We start from the raw sequence: 17092 nt of genomic DNA on the forward strand, positions 1-17092 counted from the left end.
TCTTCAGAGTTTCAGTTTAATCTACATCTGACATTTATTCTGAAAGAAAAGTTCATTCATTTCAACGCTTGGCCAATGCAGCTAGAGAGACCGCGCCTTTATGGGTGGGGGGGCTTACTGACAACAACACAACACGTTATTGAGATCCATCATTCATTTTGTCAGCATTGCGCTTCGCAAAGAGAGACGCAGCCCGGGGGGGCGATAATAATAATAAAGCTGCCAATGCCTTAATTTGCAGGATGTCTTGAGTGGGAAAAGACTATAAACCTGAAATACAATGTACAGGGGTAGTACAATGTATTCACCACTGCCACCGCATCACTTCCGGATGAACACCCATCCCTCTCTCTCTCTCTCTCTCTCTCTCTCACATGTGCTTTCCTCTTCAGTGTTGCAATAGTCCTGGCATGTCTCTAGCCCACGCCTTAGATGCAACAGATTATAGACCCAGCCGATTCCTAAAGAGCTGCGAAAGCGACCATATGAGGAATAAGGACAATAACTAAAGTGCCTGGAGGAAGAAGAATCGATCCCGCTAATAGGTTTCATTCTGCATTTCATTACAAACAAACAAAAATCAGTGCTTAGAAATATAACCCGGAGACACGGCAAAGACACCCCCTAGAAGCACAAGTGATGGTCTTGCGCCTGTCGCTGTGACAGGGGGTTTCATTTCAGCTGCTGCCTGGCATAATCAGAAAAAGTCGAATCACAATGACTTGCGCATTGGAGATTCTGTACACATCTCACGTATACTGTAAAGCCTAATTTATTGTCTTTATTCCCCCCCCCCTCCCTCACCAACCCCCCCACCCCCACCACTCCGCCTCCCCCACTGACCTCCCCCCATGCATTTCATCCTCTTTTCCTTTCAGGGCTCCAGACCGGTCCAGACTGCGCCTCTCGTTCTGTATTGACTGAGCTGGGGGACCACCTGCACCCCCCCACACTGGAGACGGCAGCTGTGTTTGCTTTGTAGCAGTAGCAGCACCGGCGGCAGCAGCAGCAGCAGCAGCAGCAGCAGCAACATCTTTTGAACGATGTCCACCACCGAGGAAGTGCCTGCCTTCTTCAGGAACATGGGCTCGGGCAGCCCCAAGCCGCGGCAGAAATTCTGCGGCATGTTCTGCCCGGTGGAGGGCGCGACCGACAGCAAGACGCTGGATCTGGACTCGCTGTCTGCGGGCCGGGGCGGCGGCAGGGCGGAGAGCCGGGTCATTGACAAGCAAGGGGACATCCAAAGGAAGGTGGAGATCCGGAGGAGCACCGGCAAGGAAATGCTCCAGAACCTCAACGACATGGTAAGTGTGTTAATATGCGCAGTCATGGTACAGGTCTGTTGTATGTGGTCTGTTCCTCACCCTGCAGCCAGTCTTCTTTTGCATGTTGTTGTTGTTGTTATTATTATTATTATTATTATTATTATTATTATTATTATTCATTTTATTATTATTATTATTATTATTATTATTGGTCAACATGTCTTAATAAAATAATATATATATATACATTCAATACTCCTCCTCCTACTAATATTAATAATAATACTGATCACATGAATGAAAGAATGACCACAGCAAACACACCCTGTATTGATCACATTTTCCTCAGTCGCTCACGACTTGTTACTAATCCACCGCGTGTCGGGGAGGCGGACTGTGACAGCAATCACTTTCCAGCACGGAGGACATTTGATTTTGGAAGCTTTAAACTAACGATGGCTGCGTAATCCTGCCTGACAAAGGCCAGCAATGCACCTGCCGAGTAAGAAAGTGGGCAGCCATGCCTTTTGCACGGGCAACATTTGCAAAGTCACTGCCTCTATGCAATCTCTCTGGTTTTTGTTTGGTTTTTCCCTTTGTGCGTTTACCCAGGTCTCACAGGCTCTTGAGTAGAATTGAAATACAAATTATCAATTATTCTCCTGATATCAGAGACAGGAGTGTGCACCACCATTCCCAATAGCACCTACAGCTGGCTCTAGTACCTGGCCTGACCTAAAGAAGAAAAAGTCAACAAAACTCAAGCCCATTTCATTCATGGTATAGACAATCCTAAAGACTGTCCACAGTCCCGCTGTCCACAGTCCCATCAATTGTCCTTTGATACGGCGACTGAAGAATACAGTACTTCCATAGAACATGTTTTCTAACGCAAAAAGAATGAGAGAACTCAGCCTCTTCAGTCTCTCTCTCTGTCCAGATCATCCCAGAGATGTTCTATGGGCTGGGGTTTAGGACTCCAAACAATAGCCAGGCAGAGTTCTCAGATGCTGTTGTCCTTCTGTGACACTCCCATCTTTGTGACACTTTGTGCATTATCACATGGCACTCAACCCTCCCTATAAAACTCCATCAATTCTGGCAGTGACAATTTACTTTTCTACAAAACAAACAACTCACATTACTGGCTGGAATGATCACAAACACTAACCTCTCTGTAGCCCCCTGGACCAGCCTATGACCAGCAGAAGGTCTGTCTGAATACTTTGTGTAACAGTGAGGGGCTAAACTGTGTCTTCAGAGTTTCTAGAATACTTTTCTCTTAAGCTTCCCAGCTCCCTTTGTGTTCCTTTGTCAACAACTGCAAAACATCCAAACACATCAAGGGGAAGTTTTTGACATGATTAAAGCGCACGTAAGGATGGGAACCCAGCTGCCAAGCAACTGTTAGCAACACAATCGTTTAATTTCTCATTGAAGTGCTACAGGTGTCTTCCTTCACTACAGCAGTTCTTCGCAGCTCAAGTGGCAGTCCATATAATCTGAATTGCACATGTGAACACAGTGTAAAGATCTAGATGGGTCTGTAAACTGGGCCACAAGCTTCATGCTACCTTAGAACTGTTAGCACTTGTGTCGGGTTGGTACATGCAAGAAATAGATTTATGACAAGAGTGCCAACTTTAAAGGGTGAGGTAGTTCCTCTTGGACAGATTCTGTCTGGCATGAAAAAGCAAACTGTGGGCATTGCCACTGTGGCACTCAGTCACGTCTTGGTGTCGTTCGTTGACATTAATCCAAAGGAAGAGAATAGGGAATCAAGAATCGCACACTGTACTGCTGCTGCAGAGTCATCAGGCAACAGTTTTACCTATTAACACATGGATGGAGTGAATTAAAGTCCAGTAACTGCTGCAGGGTAAAGCGCAGTTCAGGGGCTCAGAGGTGAAGCTGGCAGCTCGGCCTAGCCACCATTAGAAGCTAAACTGAACTTCATACAAACCCAAGTGGGCATGGAAATCTCTTAACAACACCCTGAGGAGACCGAGGCAGCAACTGGAATAATCCCTCAAAAATGTATGCAAAGAAAGGAGAGCCACTTCTCCACCACCTGGAGAAGGTTATTAGCAGGTTCTGCTCATCGACTGGACTCAAAGAATCACTGAGATGAGCCCAAAAGACAAAGGACTGCAGGAATAAAGAAACAAGCCAACAAACAAACATTGCTCTTGACTACAATACAATTAATACTGTGAAACAGTGCACTCTATCCTAATCTTCGGAATTAAGAACATAAGAGTTAATGTAGTGATTAGAGGTAACTATGGGCTTGAGTCACTGATAGTTCAGCGATCTAGTAAAAGTGTCCCGTCACCTCTTGCCTCGTCCCAGTGAATAAGCACTAACTTCAGTTCTTTTTTATATTCTCTAAATATGGGTTGTGCCTTTTGTCAAAAATGTAGGGACTGATTGGAGTAGGACAGGTAATTGAGATGCACAGGAATAGAAAATAACAATACAGCGATCTCGTGACATGTTTTTTCTCAAACATTTAATGTTTCTTTAACCAGATCATATTTTAAATCTGTAATTTCCATTTCAACTGTAGACACACATTTACACATTTCCTGCGTTGTCAATGCAAACAGCTGGATCCCCCCAGTTTTGTCCCTAGACTGAATCAGTGTTCAACAGACTTAGACAATATAATTAATAAAATAGTATAGTTAAAAGAAACAATATTGATGAAACTACAGTAAATCCCTGAAAAAAAATGTTTCAAATGAAGGCTTTGAATATGATTCACTACAACAATACATGCATAACTGCACGGATACACACATACATCTGAGTGAGAAGTGCATCGCGATCACAGCAGAATGGGAGAGAGGTAGTGCTGAGCAGTGCATTGTGGTCCTGGTCTCTGCACTGCGAACATGACATCAGCAAGATGGCGGAGCGTGGTGGCCATCAGCCTTTCTTTTTGGCACAGAAGCGATGAGGGTTTAATGAGTTGCCTACACAGTGATCAGTGGAGGAGGGATTAAGTGGGGTGGGAGACAAGGAGAGCATTTTGGGGTCATCTTTACATAAAGTAATTTAATTTCTCACTTACCCCTGCCTCCTCCTCCCAAGGGAAGGGCAGCTTTAGGCTCTGAGTGCCAGTGTCCTCAGAAGCTAATTACTGATCTGAACTCACTATTCGGACAGTAAGTCAAATTGCCAGTTATTTTTAGGCGTTACTCAGCTGCTAATTAAACGATGCATCAGAGAGCTGATGGAATCACATTTAAATCATTTTTAATTTAATATGCTGTAGAAATGTGACATCCATGTGCATGAATTGACCTGTTTCTTGTATATTTGCAATGTTTGGGATGCATTTTAAATATATTTTAATCTGTACTCCACATATGTATTTTATACGCTGAGAATATAATGTACAAGTCAACCTCACCATATACTTGTACAATCTTTGAGTGGACATTTTGAGTTTAAGTGGAACAGAACACAAGAGGAAAAGGTTTAAAAAACTCCAATACGGTATAATACACTTTACTGTATTATATAACACAACACTACTACACTTCAGTATATTACATTACACCGTTATATTAAACACTACAGTGTTATATTAAACCACACTATAATATAACACTACAGTACTACACGGCATTACAGTATATTGCACTTCACTGTATTATATTATAGTACACTACAGTATATTACACTATACTTTATCTAAGACTACACTACTACACTGCACTACAGTCAATTACACTACATTTTATTATATAAGACTGCACTACAGGGTATAATATAACACTACAGTATTAGACTGCATAGTACAGCATATTGTATTTCACTGTATTATATAAAACTACTGTACTACACTACACTGAATATTATAATACTACAGTACTACACTGCACACTACACTATATTACAATGCACTTTATTATATAAATCTACAGAAGTACAAATCTAATAACAGAATTCCTTCTACAGGTGAACTACAATGGAAATATTCTCAAGAATAATTAGGCTGTTAATACATAATAAGCTCTTTCATATGCAAATCAAATCAAATAAGGAAAGAACAGGCAAAGTGTGGTACAGGACAGACAAAAGGTGTTTTACAGGGAATAAAATGTCATACGTGACCAAAAAATGTCATGCACGACCAAAAAAGTCATACTTGACCAATAAGTATCATATGTGACCAAAAAGTGTCATACCGAAATATAAAGTGTCATACCTGACAAAAGAATGTCATAGGCCTACGTGACCAAAAAGTGGCATACGTGACCAAAGAATGTTATACCTGACAAAAAAAAATGTCATACATGACCAAACATTTTCATGTGACACTAAAAAGTGCAATATCATATACAACTGAAAAATGCTATAATAAAAACCTGTCACATTCGACCAAAAACTCACACGGGACTGAAAAATGTCATACGTGATAATAAAATGAAATATCGGAACATCGGAACATAAAGTATTATACTGGAAACAAGTGTTGTTGGGGACAAAAAGGTGTCCTAGAGACAGCCCAGATGCATTCACTGTGCATTGCTAGCTGTTCAAATTTGGTAAAAATCTTGTTATACATCTTATTATTTATATATAGAGGTTATTAGTCAATGTTATACTATTAAACAATGCAGTGAGCATAAGCATTACTGTATAGTGAATGAATCTGAGGTGCTTTGTATATATATATATACACACAATGAGGGAAAAAAGTATTTGATCCCCTGAGAGAGTGAGAGACAGAATAACAACAAAAAAATCCAGAAAAACGCATTTCAAAAAAGTTATAAATTGATTTGCATGTTAATGAGGGAAATAAGTATTTGACCCCTTCGACTTAGTACTTGGTGGCAAAACCCTTGTTGGCAATCACAGAGGTCAGATGTTTCTTGTAGTTGGCCACCAGGTTTGCACACATCTCAGGAGGGATTATGTCCCACTCCTCTTTGCAGATCCTCTCCAAGTCATTAAGGTTTCGAGGCTGACGTTTGGCAACTCGAACCTTCAGCTCCCTCCACAGATTTTCTATGGGATTAAGGTCTGGAGACTGGCTAGGCCACTCCAGGACCTTAATGTGCTTCTTCTCGAGCCCCTCCTTTGTTGCCTTGGCTGTGTGTTTTGGGTCATTGTCATGCTGGAATACCCATCCACGACCCATTTTCAATGCCCTGGCTGAGGGAAGGAGCTTCTCACCCAAGATTTGACGGTACATGGCCCCGTCCATCGTCCCTTTGATGCGGTGTAGTTGTCCTGTCCCCTTAGCAGAAAAACACCCCAAAGCATAATGTTTCCACCTCCATGTTTGACGGTGGGGATGGTGTTCTTGGGGTCATTCCTCCTCCTCCAAACACGGCGAGTTGAGTTGATGCCAAAGAGCTCGATTTTGGTCTCATCTGACCACAACACTTTCACCCAGTTCTCCTCTGAATCATTCAGATGTTCATTGGCAAACTTCAGAGAGGCCTGTACATGTGCTTTCTTGAGCAGGGGGACCTTGCGGGCGCTGCAGGATTTCAGTCCTTCATGGCATAGTGTGTTACCAATTGTTGTCTTGGTGACTATGGTCCCAGCTGCCTTGAGATCATTAACAAGATCCTCCCGTGTAGTTCTGGGCTGATTCCTCACCGTTCTCATGATCATTGAAACTCCACGAGGTGAGATCTTGCATAGAGTCCCAGACCGAGGGAGACTGACAGTTATTTTGTGTTTCTTCCATTTGCGAATAATCGCACCACCTGTTGTCACCTTCTCACCAAGCTGCTTGGCGATGGTCTTGTAGCCCATTCCAGCCTTGTGTAGGTCTACAATCTTGTCCCTGACATCCTTGGACAGCTCTTTGGTCTTGGCCATGGTGGAGAGTTTGGAATGTGATTGATTGATTGCTTCTGTGGACAGGTGTCTTTTATACAGGTAACGAGCTGAGATTAGGAGCACTCCCTTTAAGAGAGTGCTCCTAATCTCAGCTCGTTACCTGTATAAAAGACACCTGGGAGCCAGAAATCTTGCTGATTGATAGGGGATCAAATACTTATTTCCCTCGTTAACATGTAAATCAATGTATAACTTTTTTGAAATGCGTTTTTCTGGATTTTTTTGTTGTTATTCTGTCTCTCACTGTTAAAATACACCTACCATTAAAATTATAGACTGATCATTTCTTTGTCAGTGGGCAAACGTACAAAATCAGCAGGGGATCAAATACTTTTTTCCCTCATTGTATATATATATATAGTCTATCTATCTATCTATACAGACGGGTGACAAATTAAAGGAAAAAAAACTATATAAAGTGTCTCAGTAAGGTGTTGGGCACCACGAGCCCCAGAACAGCTTCAATGCTCTTGGCACAGATTCTAGAGTCTCTGAACTTTTGGAGGGATGAACACCATTCTTCCAAAAGATATTCCCTCATTTGGGGTTTTGATGATGCTAGTGGTGGAGAGCGCCGTCTAACACGTTGGTCCTCAATCTCCCATAGGTGTTCAATTGGGTTGAGATCTGGTGACAGCGAAGGCCATAGCATATGATTCACATCATTGTCATACTCATCACACCATTCAGTGACCTTGTGCCCTGTGGATGGGGGCATTGTCATCCTGGAAGAGACCACTCCCATCAGGAGAGAAATGTGTCACCATAGGATAAAGGTGATCACTCAGAATAACTGTGTAATGATTTACAGTGTCCCTTCCCTCTAAGGGGACAAGTGGACCCAAACCATGCCAGGAAAATGACCCCCACAGCATAACAGAGCCTCTGGACCCCCTTACTGTAGGGGTCAAGCAGTCAGGACTGTATCGTTCTCTTGGTGTCCCACACATGCACTCACCCACTTGTTGAGAATATGGTGAAGGATGACTCATCTGATCATATCACTTTTTCCACATCTCTGTAGACCAGTGCCTATGGTTTTTGCTCCACTGAGCTCTCAGATGTGCATTTGTCTTTGTAATGAGGGGTTTCTGCACTGCAGCCCTACTATGATATCCTCTCTGTGTCACTCTCGACGGACTGTTCTTGCTGACACAGTCTGATCACGTCCTGCACTGACATTCTCAGTCACCTGGGAAAGGGCTGCTCTTCTGTTTTTCCTTAAATATCGCAGTAATGCACGAGCATCACGGCCATCAAATGTACGCTTTCGACCAGAATTTCCAACCCTATTTACTGTTCTTTCCCATACATGTAAATGCAGAAGTTGTTCCTATTGAAACACTAGTCAGTTAAGCGTCATTGTGAATGAAGCTCCTGCCATTCGTGCCCCAATAATGACCTCTCTGTCAAAGTCACTCAGATCCTTTCCTCTTGCCATCTTGATCCAAAATTGAGCTAAATTGGTCCTGCTCAGCAATTCTATACATGCCACAGAGCATGATAGCATGTTAATTGCTTAATTGTATCATGCAGTGCACCTGTTTGGAGGCATCTGCATTCGTTATGTTCCTCCACTCATTTATTCATTTTTTTCTTTTAATTTGTTGCCCGTCTATATATATATATATATATATATATATATATACACACACACATATATATACAGTACTGTGCAAATGGCAGGTGTGAAAAAATGCTGTAAAGTAAGAATGCTTTCATAAATAGACATGTTAATAGATTATATTTATCAATTAACTAAATGGAAAGTGAGTGAACAGAAGGAAAATCTACATCAAATCCATATTTGGTGTGACCACCCTTTGCCTTCAAAACAGCATCAATTCTTCTAGGTCAGTCATTTTGTAGGCATATAGTCAGGTGTTTGATTAAACAATTATACCAAACAGGTGCTAATGATCATCAATTCAATATGTAGGTTGACACACTATCATTAACTGAAACAGAAACAGCTGTGTAGGAGGAATAAAACTGGGTGAGGAACAGTCAAACTCAGCTAACAAGGTGAGGTTGCTGAAGACAGTTTACTGTCAAAAGTCCTACACCATGGCAAGACTGAGCACAGCAACAAGACACAAGGTAGTTATACTGCATCAGCAAGGTCTCTCCCAGGCAGACATTTCAAGGCAGACAGGGGTTTCCAGATGTGCTGTCCAAGCTCTTTCGAAGAAGCACAAAGAAACGGGCAACGTTGAGGACAGTAGACGCAGTGGTCGGCCAAGGAAACTTTCTGCAGCAGATGAAAGACACATCATGCTCACTTCCCTTCGCAATCAGAAGATGTCCAGCAGTGCCATCAGCTCAGAACTGGAAGAAAACAGTGGGACCCTGGTACACCCATCTACTGTCTGGAGAAGTCTGGTCAGAAGTGGCCTTCATGGAAGACTTGCGTCCAGAAAGCCATTCCTCCGACGTGGAAACAAGGCCAAGTGACTCAACTATGCACGAAAACACAGGGACTGGGGAGCAGAAAAATGGCAGCAGGTGCTCTGGACTGATGAGTGAAAATTTGAACTATCTGGCTGTAGCAGAAGGCAGTTTGTTCACCGAAGGGCTGGAGAGCGATACACGAATGAGTGTCTGCAGGCAACAGTGAAACATGGTGGAGGTTCCTTGCAAGTTTGGGGCTGCATTTCTGCAAATGGAGTTGGGGATTTGGTCATCCATCATGCAATTCCATCAGGGAGGCTTCTGATTGGCCCCAAATGTATTCTGCAGCATGACAACGACCCCAAACATACAGCAACAGTCATTAAGAACTATCTTCAGCGTAAAGAAGAACAAGCAGTCCTGGAAGTGATGGTATGGCCCCCACAGAGCCCTGATCTCAACATCATCGAGTCTGTCTGGAATTACAAGAAGAGAGACAAGCAACTGAGGCTGCCTAAATCCACAGAAGAACTGTGGTTCGTTCTCCAAGATGTTTGGGCCAACCTACCTGCCGAGTTCCTTCAAAAACTGTGTGCAAGTGTACCTAGAAGGCAAAGGGTGGTCACACCAAATACGGATTTGATGTAGATTTTTCTTCTGTTCACTCACTTTGCATTTAGTTAATTTATAAATTATAATCTATTAACTTATCTATTTTTGAAAGCATTCTTACTTTACAGCATGTTTTCACACCTGCCTAGTACTTTTGCACAGTACTGTATATGTATGTATGTATGTATGTGTATATACTGTACACCGATCAGCCATAACATTATGACCACTGACAGGTGAAGTGAATAACACTGATAATCTCGTTATCATGGCACCTGTCAGTGGGTGGGATATATTAGGCAGCAAGTGAACATTTTGTCCTCAAAGTTGATGTGTTAGAAGCAGGAAAAATGGGCAAGCGTAAGGATCTGAGCGACGTTGACAAGGGCCAAATTGTGATAGATAGACGACTGGGTCAGAGCTTCTCCAAAACTGCAGCTCTTGTGGGGTGTTCCCGGTCTGCAGTGGTCAGTACCTATCGAAAGTGGTCCAAGGAAGGAAAAGCGGTGAACCGGCGACAGGGTCATGGGTGGCCAAGGCTCATTGATGCACGTGGGGAGCGAAGGCTGGCCCGTGTGGTCCGATCCAACAGACGAGCTACTGTAGCTCAAATTGCTGAAAAAGTTAATGCTGGTTCTGATAGAAAGGTGTCAGAACACACAGTGCATCGCAGTTTGTTGCGTATGGGGCTGCGTAGCCGCAGACCAGTCAGGGTGCCCATGCTGACCCCTGTCCACTGCCGAAAGCGCCTACAATGGCACGTGAGCATCAGAACTGGACCACGGAGCAATGGAAGAAGGTGGCCTGGTCTGATGAATCACGAGTTCAAGGTGTTGACTTGGCCTCCAAATTCCCCAGATCTCAATCCAATCAAGCATCTGTGGGATGTGCTGGAAAAACAAGTCCGATCCATGGAGGCCCCACCTTGCAACTTACAGGACTTAAAGGATCTGCTGCTAACGTCTTGGTGCCAGATACCACAGCACACCTTCAGCGGTCTAGTGGAGTCCATGCCTCGACGGGTCAGGGCTGTTTTGGCCACAAAAAGGGGGACCTACACAATATTAGGCAGGTGGTCATAATGTTATGGCTGATCGGTGTATATATGTATACACACACAATCTACAAACAATCTGAATGTAAGCAAGCATAGGAGATAACAAAAACTGGTCATATGCTTGCTTACATCCAGATTGTTTCGTGCAAAGAATAATAACATAAAAATCAGATTGGTGTTGGTGTATGTGAGGGAAGGGAGAAATCAGATCTGGGAATGATATGGGTAGTAATTATTACATAACTGCCTTTGGAACGCCCTTTTGATTTTACACTGCTGATTTATTTTGATTGTAATTGTTGTTGATGTTGTGGTTGTTGTTGCTGCCTAATGAATTTGGGCAGGAATCGCTGTCTGATCCACGTGGAATGTCGATGGCTTTGATAAGATCAGTGCACGAGCCCCGACACCAACACACGTGTAATAGAATATAATTCATAATAATGTAATAATTTAGCTTTATATAACAGGGTCATTGTATTTGAAAACTACGACTATGCTTAAATACAGAAAAGAAAATGACTAAAGTTAAAACCGTTATAGTGACGCAAAGGAAGGCAAATGATGGAAATGGCCGATGGCAAAACTACATGGTAAATTATTTATATTATTAATACTGGTAATTTAGTCGCAGTAGAAGCAGTAATATTTTAGCAAACTGTGTTACTAGTAGTTTCTGTGGACTTCTTATTCATGTGGGTACAGGGATTCCTCAAGAATCGTTCAGTTTAGGGGATATTACTGTGATTTCGTTTTTTTGTAACATTATATATATATCATTATATATTGATTATTGATTATATCATTATGATTTTACCAACGCTATGGTAGCTCAGTACCACAGATTCAGGTCATATAATAGTAGCATAATAATAATAAATGCATACATAGCTGAGTGATAAGAAGCTACACTCACTATCCAGAAATACTGTTGATTTATTTTGGTTATTATTTATTTGGCCGGTCAATTTTAGTCAAGAAACTATAATATGATGCAGAATGGCCTGCTTTTTAAAAATGTCTGCTCCTTAGTTATTTAATAATGGCTCCTTGAAGGTTATTTTCTTCATTCATGGAACCTTTCCATGGTTCCAAACTTGGTAGCAAGAACCAAAAGGTGCTACATAGAACCCAAAAGAGCCTGTATTTGTTTACAGTGCACACACAGCAGCGGGTCCAGCGCAAGGACTGCACCACCTCGTATTTCAGAGAGCATGCAGTATTCCAGCTGACCTCTGGGATACAGACAGCGGATCAATGCAGTGCACTTCCAGGGAAATGCAAATGAACCACGGAGAGGCCGGTCCTGGCCCCAGTGCCAGTGCTGTGATTTGCATTCTGAGCAGGGAGGCTGTAACACCGAGACCCCCCCCACTGCATCCCAGGCTGAGAGAGAGAGAGAGAGAGAGAGAGAGAGAGGAGGGGGGGCTTGTCTGTGGAAGCAGGGCGGGGCACTGCGCATGCGTGCTGCACTCGGCTGAGCCGCTCTCTCTCTAGTGTGTCTGTGTCTGTCTGGCTCGGTTTGCTGCAGCAGCGACAGAAAGGAAACAGTCTTTGCTTTGCAGCCGAGAGGTTTTCTCAGTGCTGCAAACCGGCTGCGAGTCCGTCACAATCTGCCGGGTCCCGGTGTGGCTGCGTGTCCGTGGGGCGCATAGTCCAGTCCAGTCCAGTCCAGTCCAGTCCAGCCTGTTCCTTCGTCTCCCGATAAAGACCCGACCAGCCCGCATCCACTGTAGCGGCGAGGCAAGCCGACCAAGGACGCCAGCAAAAGCCCCAACGGAGTCGAGATGTCCGGGTACCAGGGCAAGAAAAACATCCCTCGCATCACCGTGAGTACAGAGAGATCTGATCCCCCCAACAGATCCGCTGGGGTCGGGCTGGTCTCGGTGGTGGGAGGATAGCGGTGCCTGTTGTTGGTGGTGATGGGGAGCTGAGGACAGGGATTACAAGGCGCACAATGGGGGCGAACAGCCCGGTTTTGCAGGCACGGATAAAGAGAGGCTCTGCAAACGACGGCGATCGTCCATTAGATGGATAATTGCGCATGGGACGCTTGGCAGCGGTTGCGGGCGTTTGCTTGGCGGTGTTGGGGAAACGTAACGGTGCAGCCCAGTGTTTCGTACGCAGTCGTCTGCAAGGTGTTGGCACTGACAGAGGGAGGGACCCTGGTTTGAATAGCACGGTGTTTTTTGACATTTTGGGCAATATCTGCCTCCAGTGCATAGAGAAAAGCGCACTCTTGCACTGTGATGGCGTGGTGCATATTTTGCGCGATCAATAGAGCGGTTTGAGGGGTTGGCTCGCTCGGTCGCAGTAGTGTAAGGTCCATGAACGGGTGGGTGGATGCCCTTGCCAATGCATGTGAAAGCAGGCCGTTTTAAGGGTTTCTGGGTGACGTGCCAGTGTGCGGCGAGAGTGGGCTGCGGAGCTCCTTTGTGCGCAATGTGCGGCTCGGCGAGGGGACTGCGCACACACGCCCATCCGCTGCCGCGTCGCCCCTCGCTGCGGGGCTGAGCCATCTTTGGTTCATTGCGTGCCATTGGGACAAGTGAGTTTTATTCGGGTGCAATACTCTTTTATGTAGCTGTGGCTGCGGTCCTGGGTCGCGGCTTGCTCTCCTCTTGTCTCCCTCTCCGCACACAAGCCCCAGGAGATCATGGCGCAGGGAGAGAGAGAATAGCGGAGCAGGATAATGGAAAGAAACAGATGGAGCTTCCCTCCTTCCCTGTCTCTGTCAGCCGCGGTGATAATGAGCAGGCATAGAGGGAAGCCAATAACACCACCAAAATATACATCTGTGTATTAATTACAGCTACTGAAGCGCTCTGGATGGGTCTCGTTTTGTACCCTGCCCAAGCATACATCTCCTACAAAGACCACCCCACCCCCCTCCTCCACATTCTGTACATTCATTAGTGAATAACCCTTGCTTTATTCAAGTCACCGCCATGCAAATTATGTTTGGGAATTCAAATAATCACAGCTCACTAAATAAGAAAAATGGGAACTAGGTCAATGGTTACAGCCCATGTTTTCGCAGTGGCTATGTGAGCAGTAGCATGCATTATTGAATAAGATGGGATAGTTCTGTAATACCCAGCGTAAATATCTCCACAGTCCTGTATATATCAATAGATTTATGTTTTTACTGGAAATGTACCCATTGGGGGGACAAAATTAAAACCAAAAATCCCCTTTTTCCCCGCTGGCCCCCCCTGCTTTTGTCTCGACAATGGCAGCATCTCTGAAGCGAGGTCTCGAGCGAACATGGGTGGGATCCTCCAGAGATCTGTCCAATTTACATTACAGGTCGGGAGTGGAGAGGGTGGGGGAGTGGGTTGGTCAACTGGTACGTTTCGAATGATGAATTGCAGACTGAGCAGCTAGACTGGTGCTGATGCTGCCTCAAGCCCCGAGCCACAGCCATCGATAGATCTATATTTTCCCCCCTCTTTGTTTTGATGCAGAATAAATCTTGCAATGGATGTTTCTCGCCGGATAAATCGTGCATTTTGCGATGAATGAATCTGGCTTCGGCTGGGTGGCTTGTAGGGAGCGCGTGCTTTGTTCGGTCTCCCTGCGTTGTCATTTGTCCTCCTGTTCTGAGTGCACCTGCTCAGCTGACATGCTGGTGGCGGAGTCTAGCCAACTGCTGTGCGCCTCAAGAGCCAGGCTGCCTGGTCCCGGTACGAGGATGCAGATTCTCTGCATAGCCCCGGCACAGAGGCCTGCACTCCGCCTGGCCTGTTTTGGCCAAAGAAAGGGGTTTTGTGTTGGTTTGCATGTGTGTTTTGGACTTATAAACCAGTGTTTTGTGCATTGTGTCTTTACAAATGTGTCATCAGAGCAGGAACAGTCTTTAGGACAAGAGAATGGGAATAAAACTCTAGTTAGTGTATTATGCGTTGTAGTACTCCAAATTCCTTTTAACACTAACATTAGGCCATATATTTAATTCCAAAATTAGTTGGATGTTGGTATGGCTATGGATATTGTTAGTTATAGTTGTAATAAAAATATTCAGTTTTTGCTGGTTCTTGTTTTTTTCCACCTCCTGGTTTGCCTGATTTGAGACTGACTGCTTACTTTAAGTCCTTGCTGCAGCCTGCTTATGAAAACCTCTGAGACTCATGGAGTTGTTACTGCGTTGAAACTGTATCAAATATCAAAATTTTACTTTAACAAACAGCAGCCATGATGCAGTTAAGACATAGATTATTGTAGATTGAACCCATGTGCTGACTTTTTTAATACAGCAGACGATAGGTCATACATTTCTCATTTCATACTTTTATCAGCAACTGGATTGAATTTGAAAATGTCCACATGGGTAGTTTTGTCTATCTATAAGCGTTATTGAAGTACGACAGTCATTCACTTGGTAATGCAGTCATCTTCACATTGGCTGTCTAATCGTTTTTAGGCCATTCTTCTCCCCGTTAGTTACTCCAGCTGCAGACGACGGGATTCACACGCTACAGCATTTGAGTCTTTTCCAAATTTGCGTAGCGGTCTCGGTATGAATGGTTTGTCACAGTTCTCGTGTGATGTTGCCGTGCCACAGGGAAGCCAACAAACGCAAATGCAGGGGACAGTACTCTGTACTCTTGGTTTCAAGGGAGGATGCTGGAGAAGGAGCGAGCGAACATCTTTCATCCCAGGGCTGCACGGTGAACTCATCCTTGGCTCAGATAATTTCCTTTGTAAAATTTACAACCGGCATTGCTGTGTCCTGCTGTGTTTCTCGTGGTATCCACGTTGCTGCAGAGACGACTATTGAAAAGGAAAATTAAAAAAAGAGGAAATAATACAGTCCGGGCACAATCCAATTTGGGAAAGCACTATTTTGTTTTTCCTCTTTTAAAACAGCAGCTTTTTCCCCAATTATTTATGAAGTCCTCTGTACAAAACATTAAGAAGAGAGTTTTCCACTGGCTATACAATTTAGGCCAATATATCTCTAGCTCAGGGCGATTCTGTATAGACAGCCACTGGATCAATGCAGACATCACTTGAGATTTGTACAGAAATGAGCAATATCCCCCCCACTCCTGTGGATGATATTAAAAGTCTATCGCCGCTGCCTGTTTCTCCCAGGGTGGAGTCATTGCAGCAGCCTAAAATGTTGTGGAATCGCATGGACTGATTGACACTCTGGAGTCCGTACTGGGAAAGGCAGGGCTTCTGGAATGCGTGGAAGCCCTGCTCTGGGGTTTTAAAGGCTGCTGCGTCCTGGGACTGGGAATTTCAGATCGAATGCCTAGTGACCCAGTTTGTACTCCACATAAATACTTCATCTGAAGCATTATCTTATTAAGAGACATTTCTGAGGGCGAGTGGCGTGACGGAACATAAGTGGCTGTTGCACGAGCTCGATTTCACTCTCGGGGCTTTGTGGGAATGCGAGTGGCATTTTTTTAATATGACAGCATGCGAGTCACATGTCCAGTATGTAACGTGTGGCCTAAGGTGCAAGTCGAGGGGAACACTTCATCTAATATCCTGTTTCCGCTGACCGCAGTACTACAGTGGGCTCGGGGTGTGTGTGAAAAATGTTCTTTGTTTCCTGGCCTCTTCTGACAAAGAGATTATTTTTCTCTTTCCTTAAAACCACTGTTAATTCTGTGCCTGACTGGATTAATTAGATATGCTTTCTGTAAGGGATATGGGAATGATTTCTCCGACTGGATTTGTGTGTAAACGGATGCTTTAGTCACAACACCACCTTCTGATGAAAAGGTTGTTTTTTTAAATTATAAATACACTGTCCCTCCCTTCCTCCCTCCTTCGCTCTGGTCTAAGGAGTGTAAGCATTCACTGAGAAACCGACATCGTTCTTCAGACTGAAGGTCTCGTCATCAAGCTAATGCACCCGAGTGCAATCCAGCACGACACC

At 44.2% G+C, this 17092-nt stretch overlaps 1 protein-coding gene across 2 annotated transcripts in view; it reads left to right on the forward strand.

Annotated features, from left to right (window-relative positions):
• The first annotated feature begins 411 nt into the window (after positions 1–411).
• LOC136759288 (dihydropyrimidinase-related protein 2) overlaps positions 412–17092 on the forward strand; it is a 33413-nt gene continuing 16732 nt past the window's right edge. Inside the window, exons 1-2 of one of the 2 annotated variants that reach the window (XM_066714208.1) lie at positions 412–545; positions 879–1304. In XM_066714208.1, the coding sequence (XP_066570305.1) occupies positions 1044–1304 (261 nt within the window). In that variant the 5' untranslated portion in view covers positions 412–545; positions 879–1043. Of the gene's footprint in view, positions 546–878; positions 1305–12660; positions 13026–17092 lie in introns of those variants that run through there. The other variant, XM_066714209.1, reaches the window with a different exon arrangement.

Source organism: Amia ocellicauda, chromosome 9 (genome assembly GCF_036373705.1).
Source record: "Amia ocellicauda isolate fAmiCal2 chromosome 9, fAmiCal2.hap1, whole genome shotgun sequence".
NCBI classification, from domain to species: Eukaryota; Metazoa; Chordata; class Actinopteri; order Amiiformes; family Amiidae; genus Amia; species Amia ocellicauda.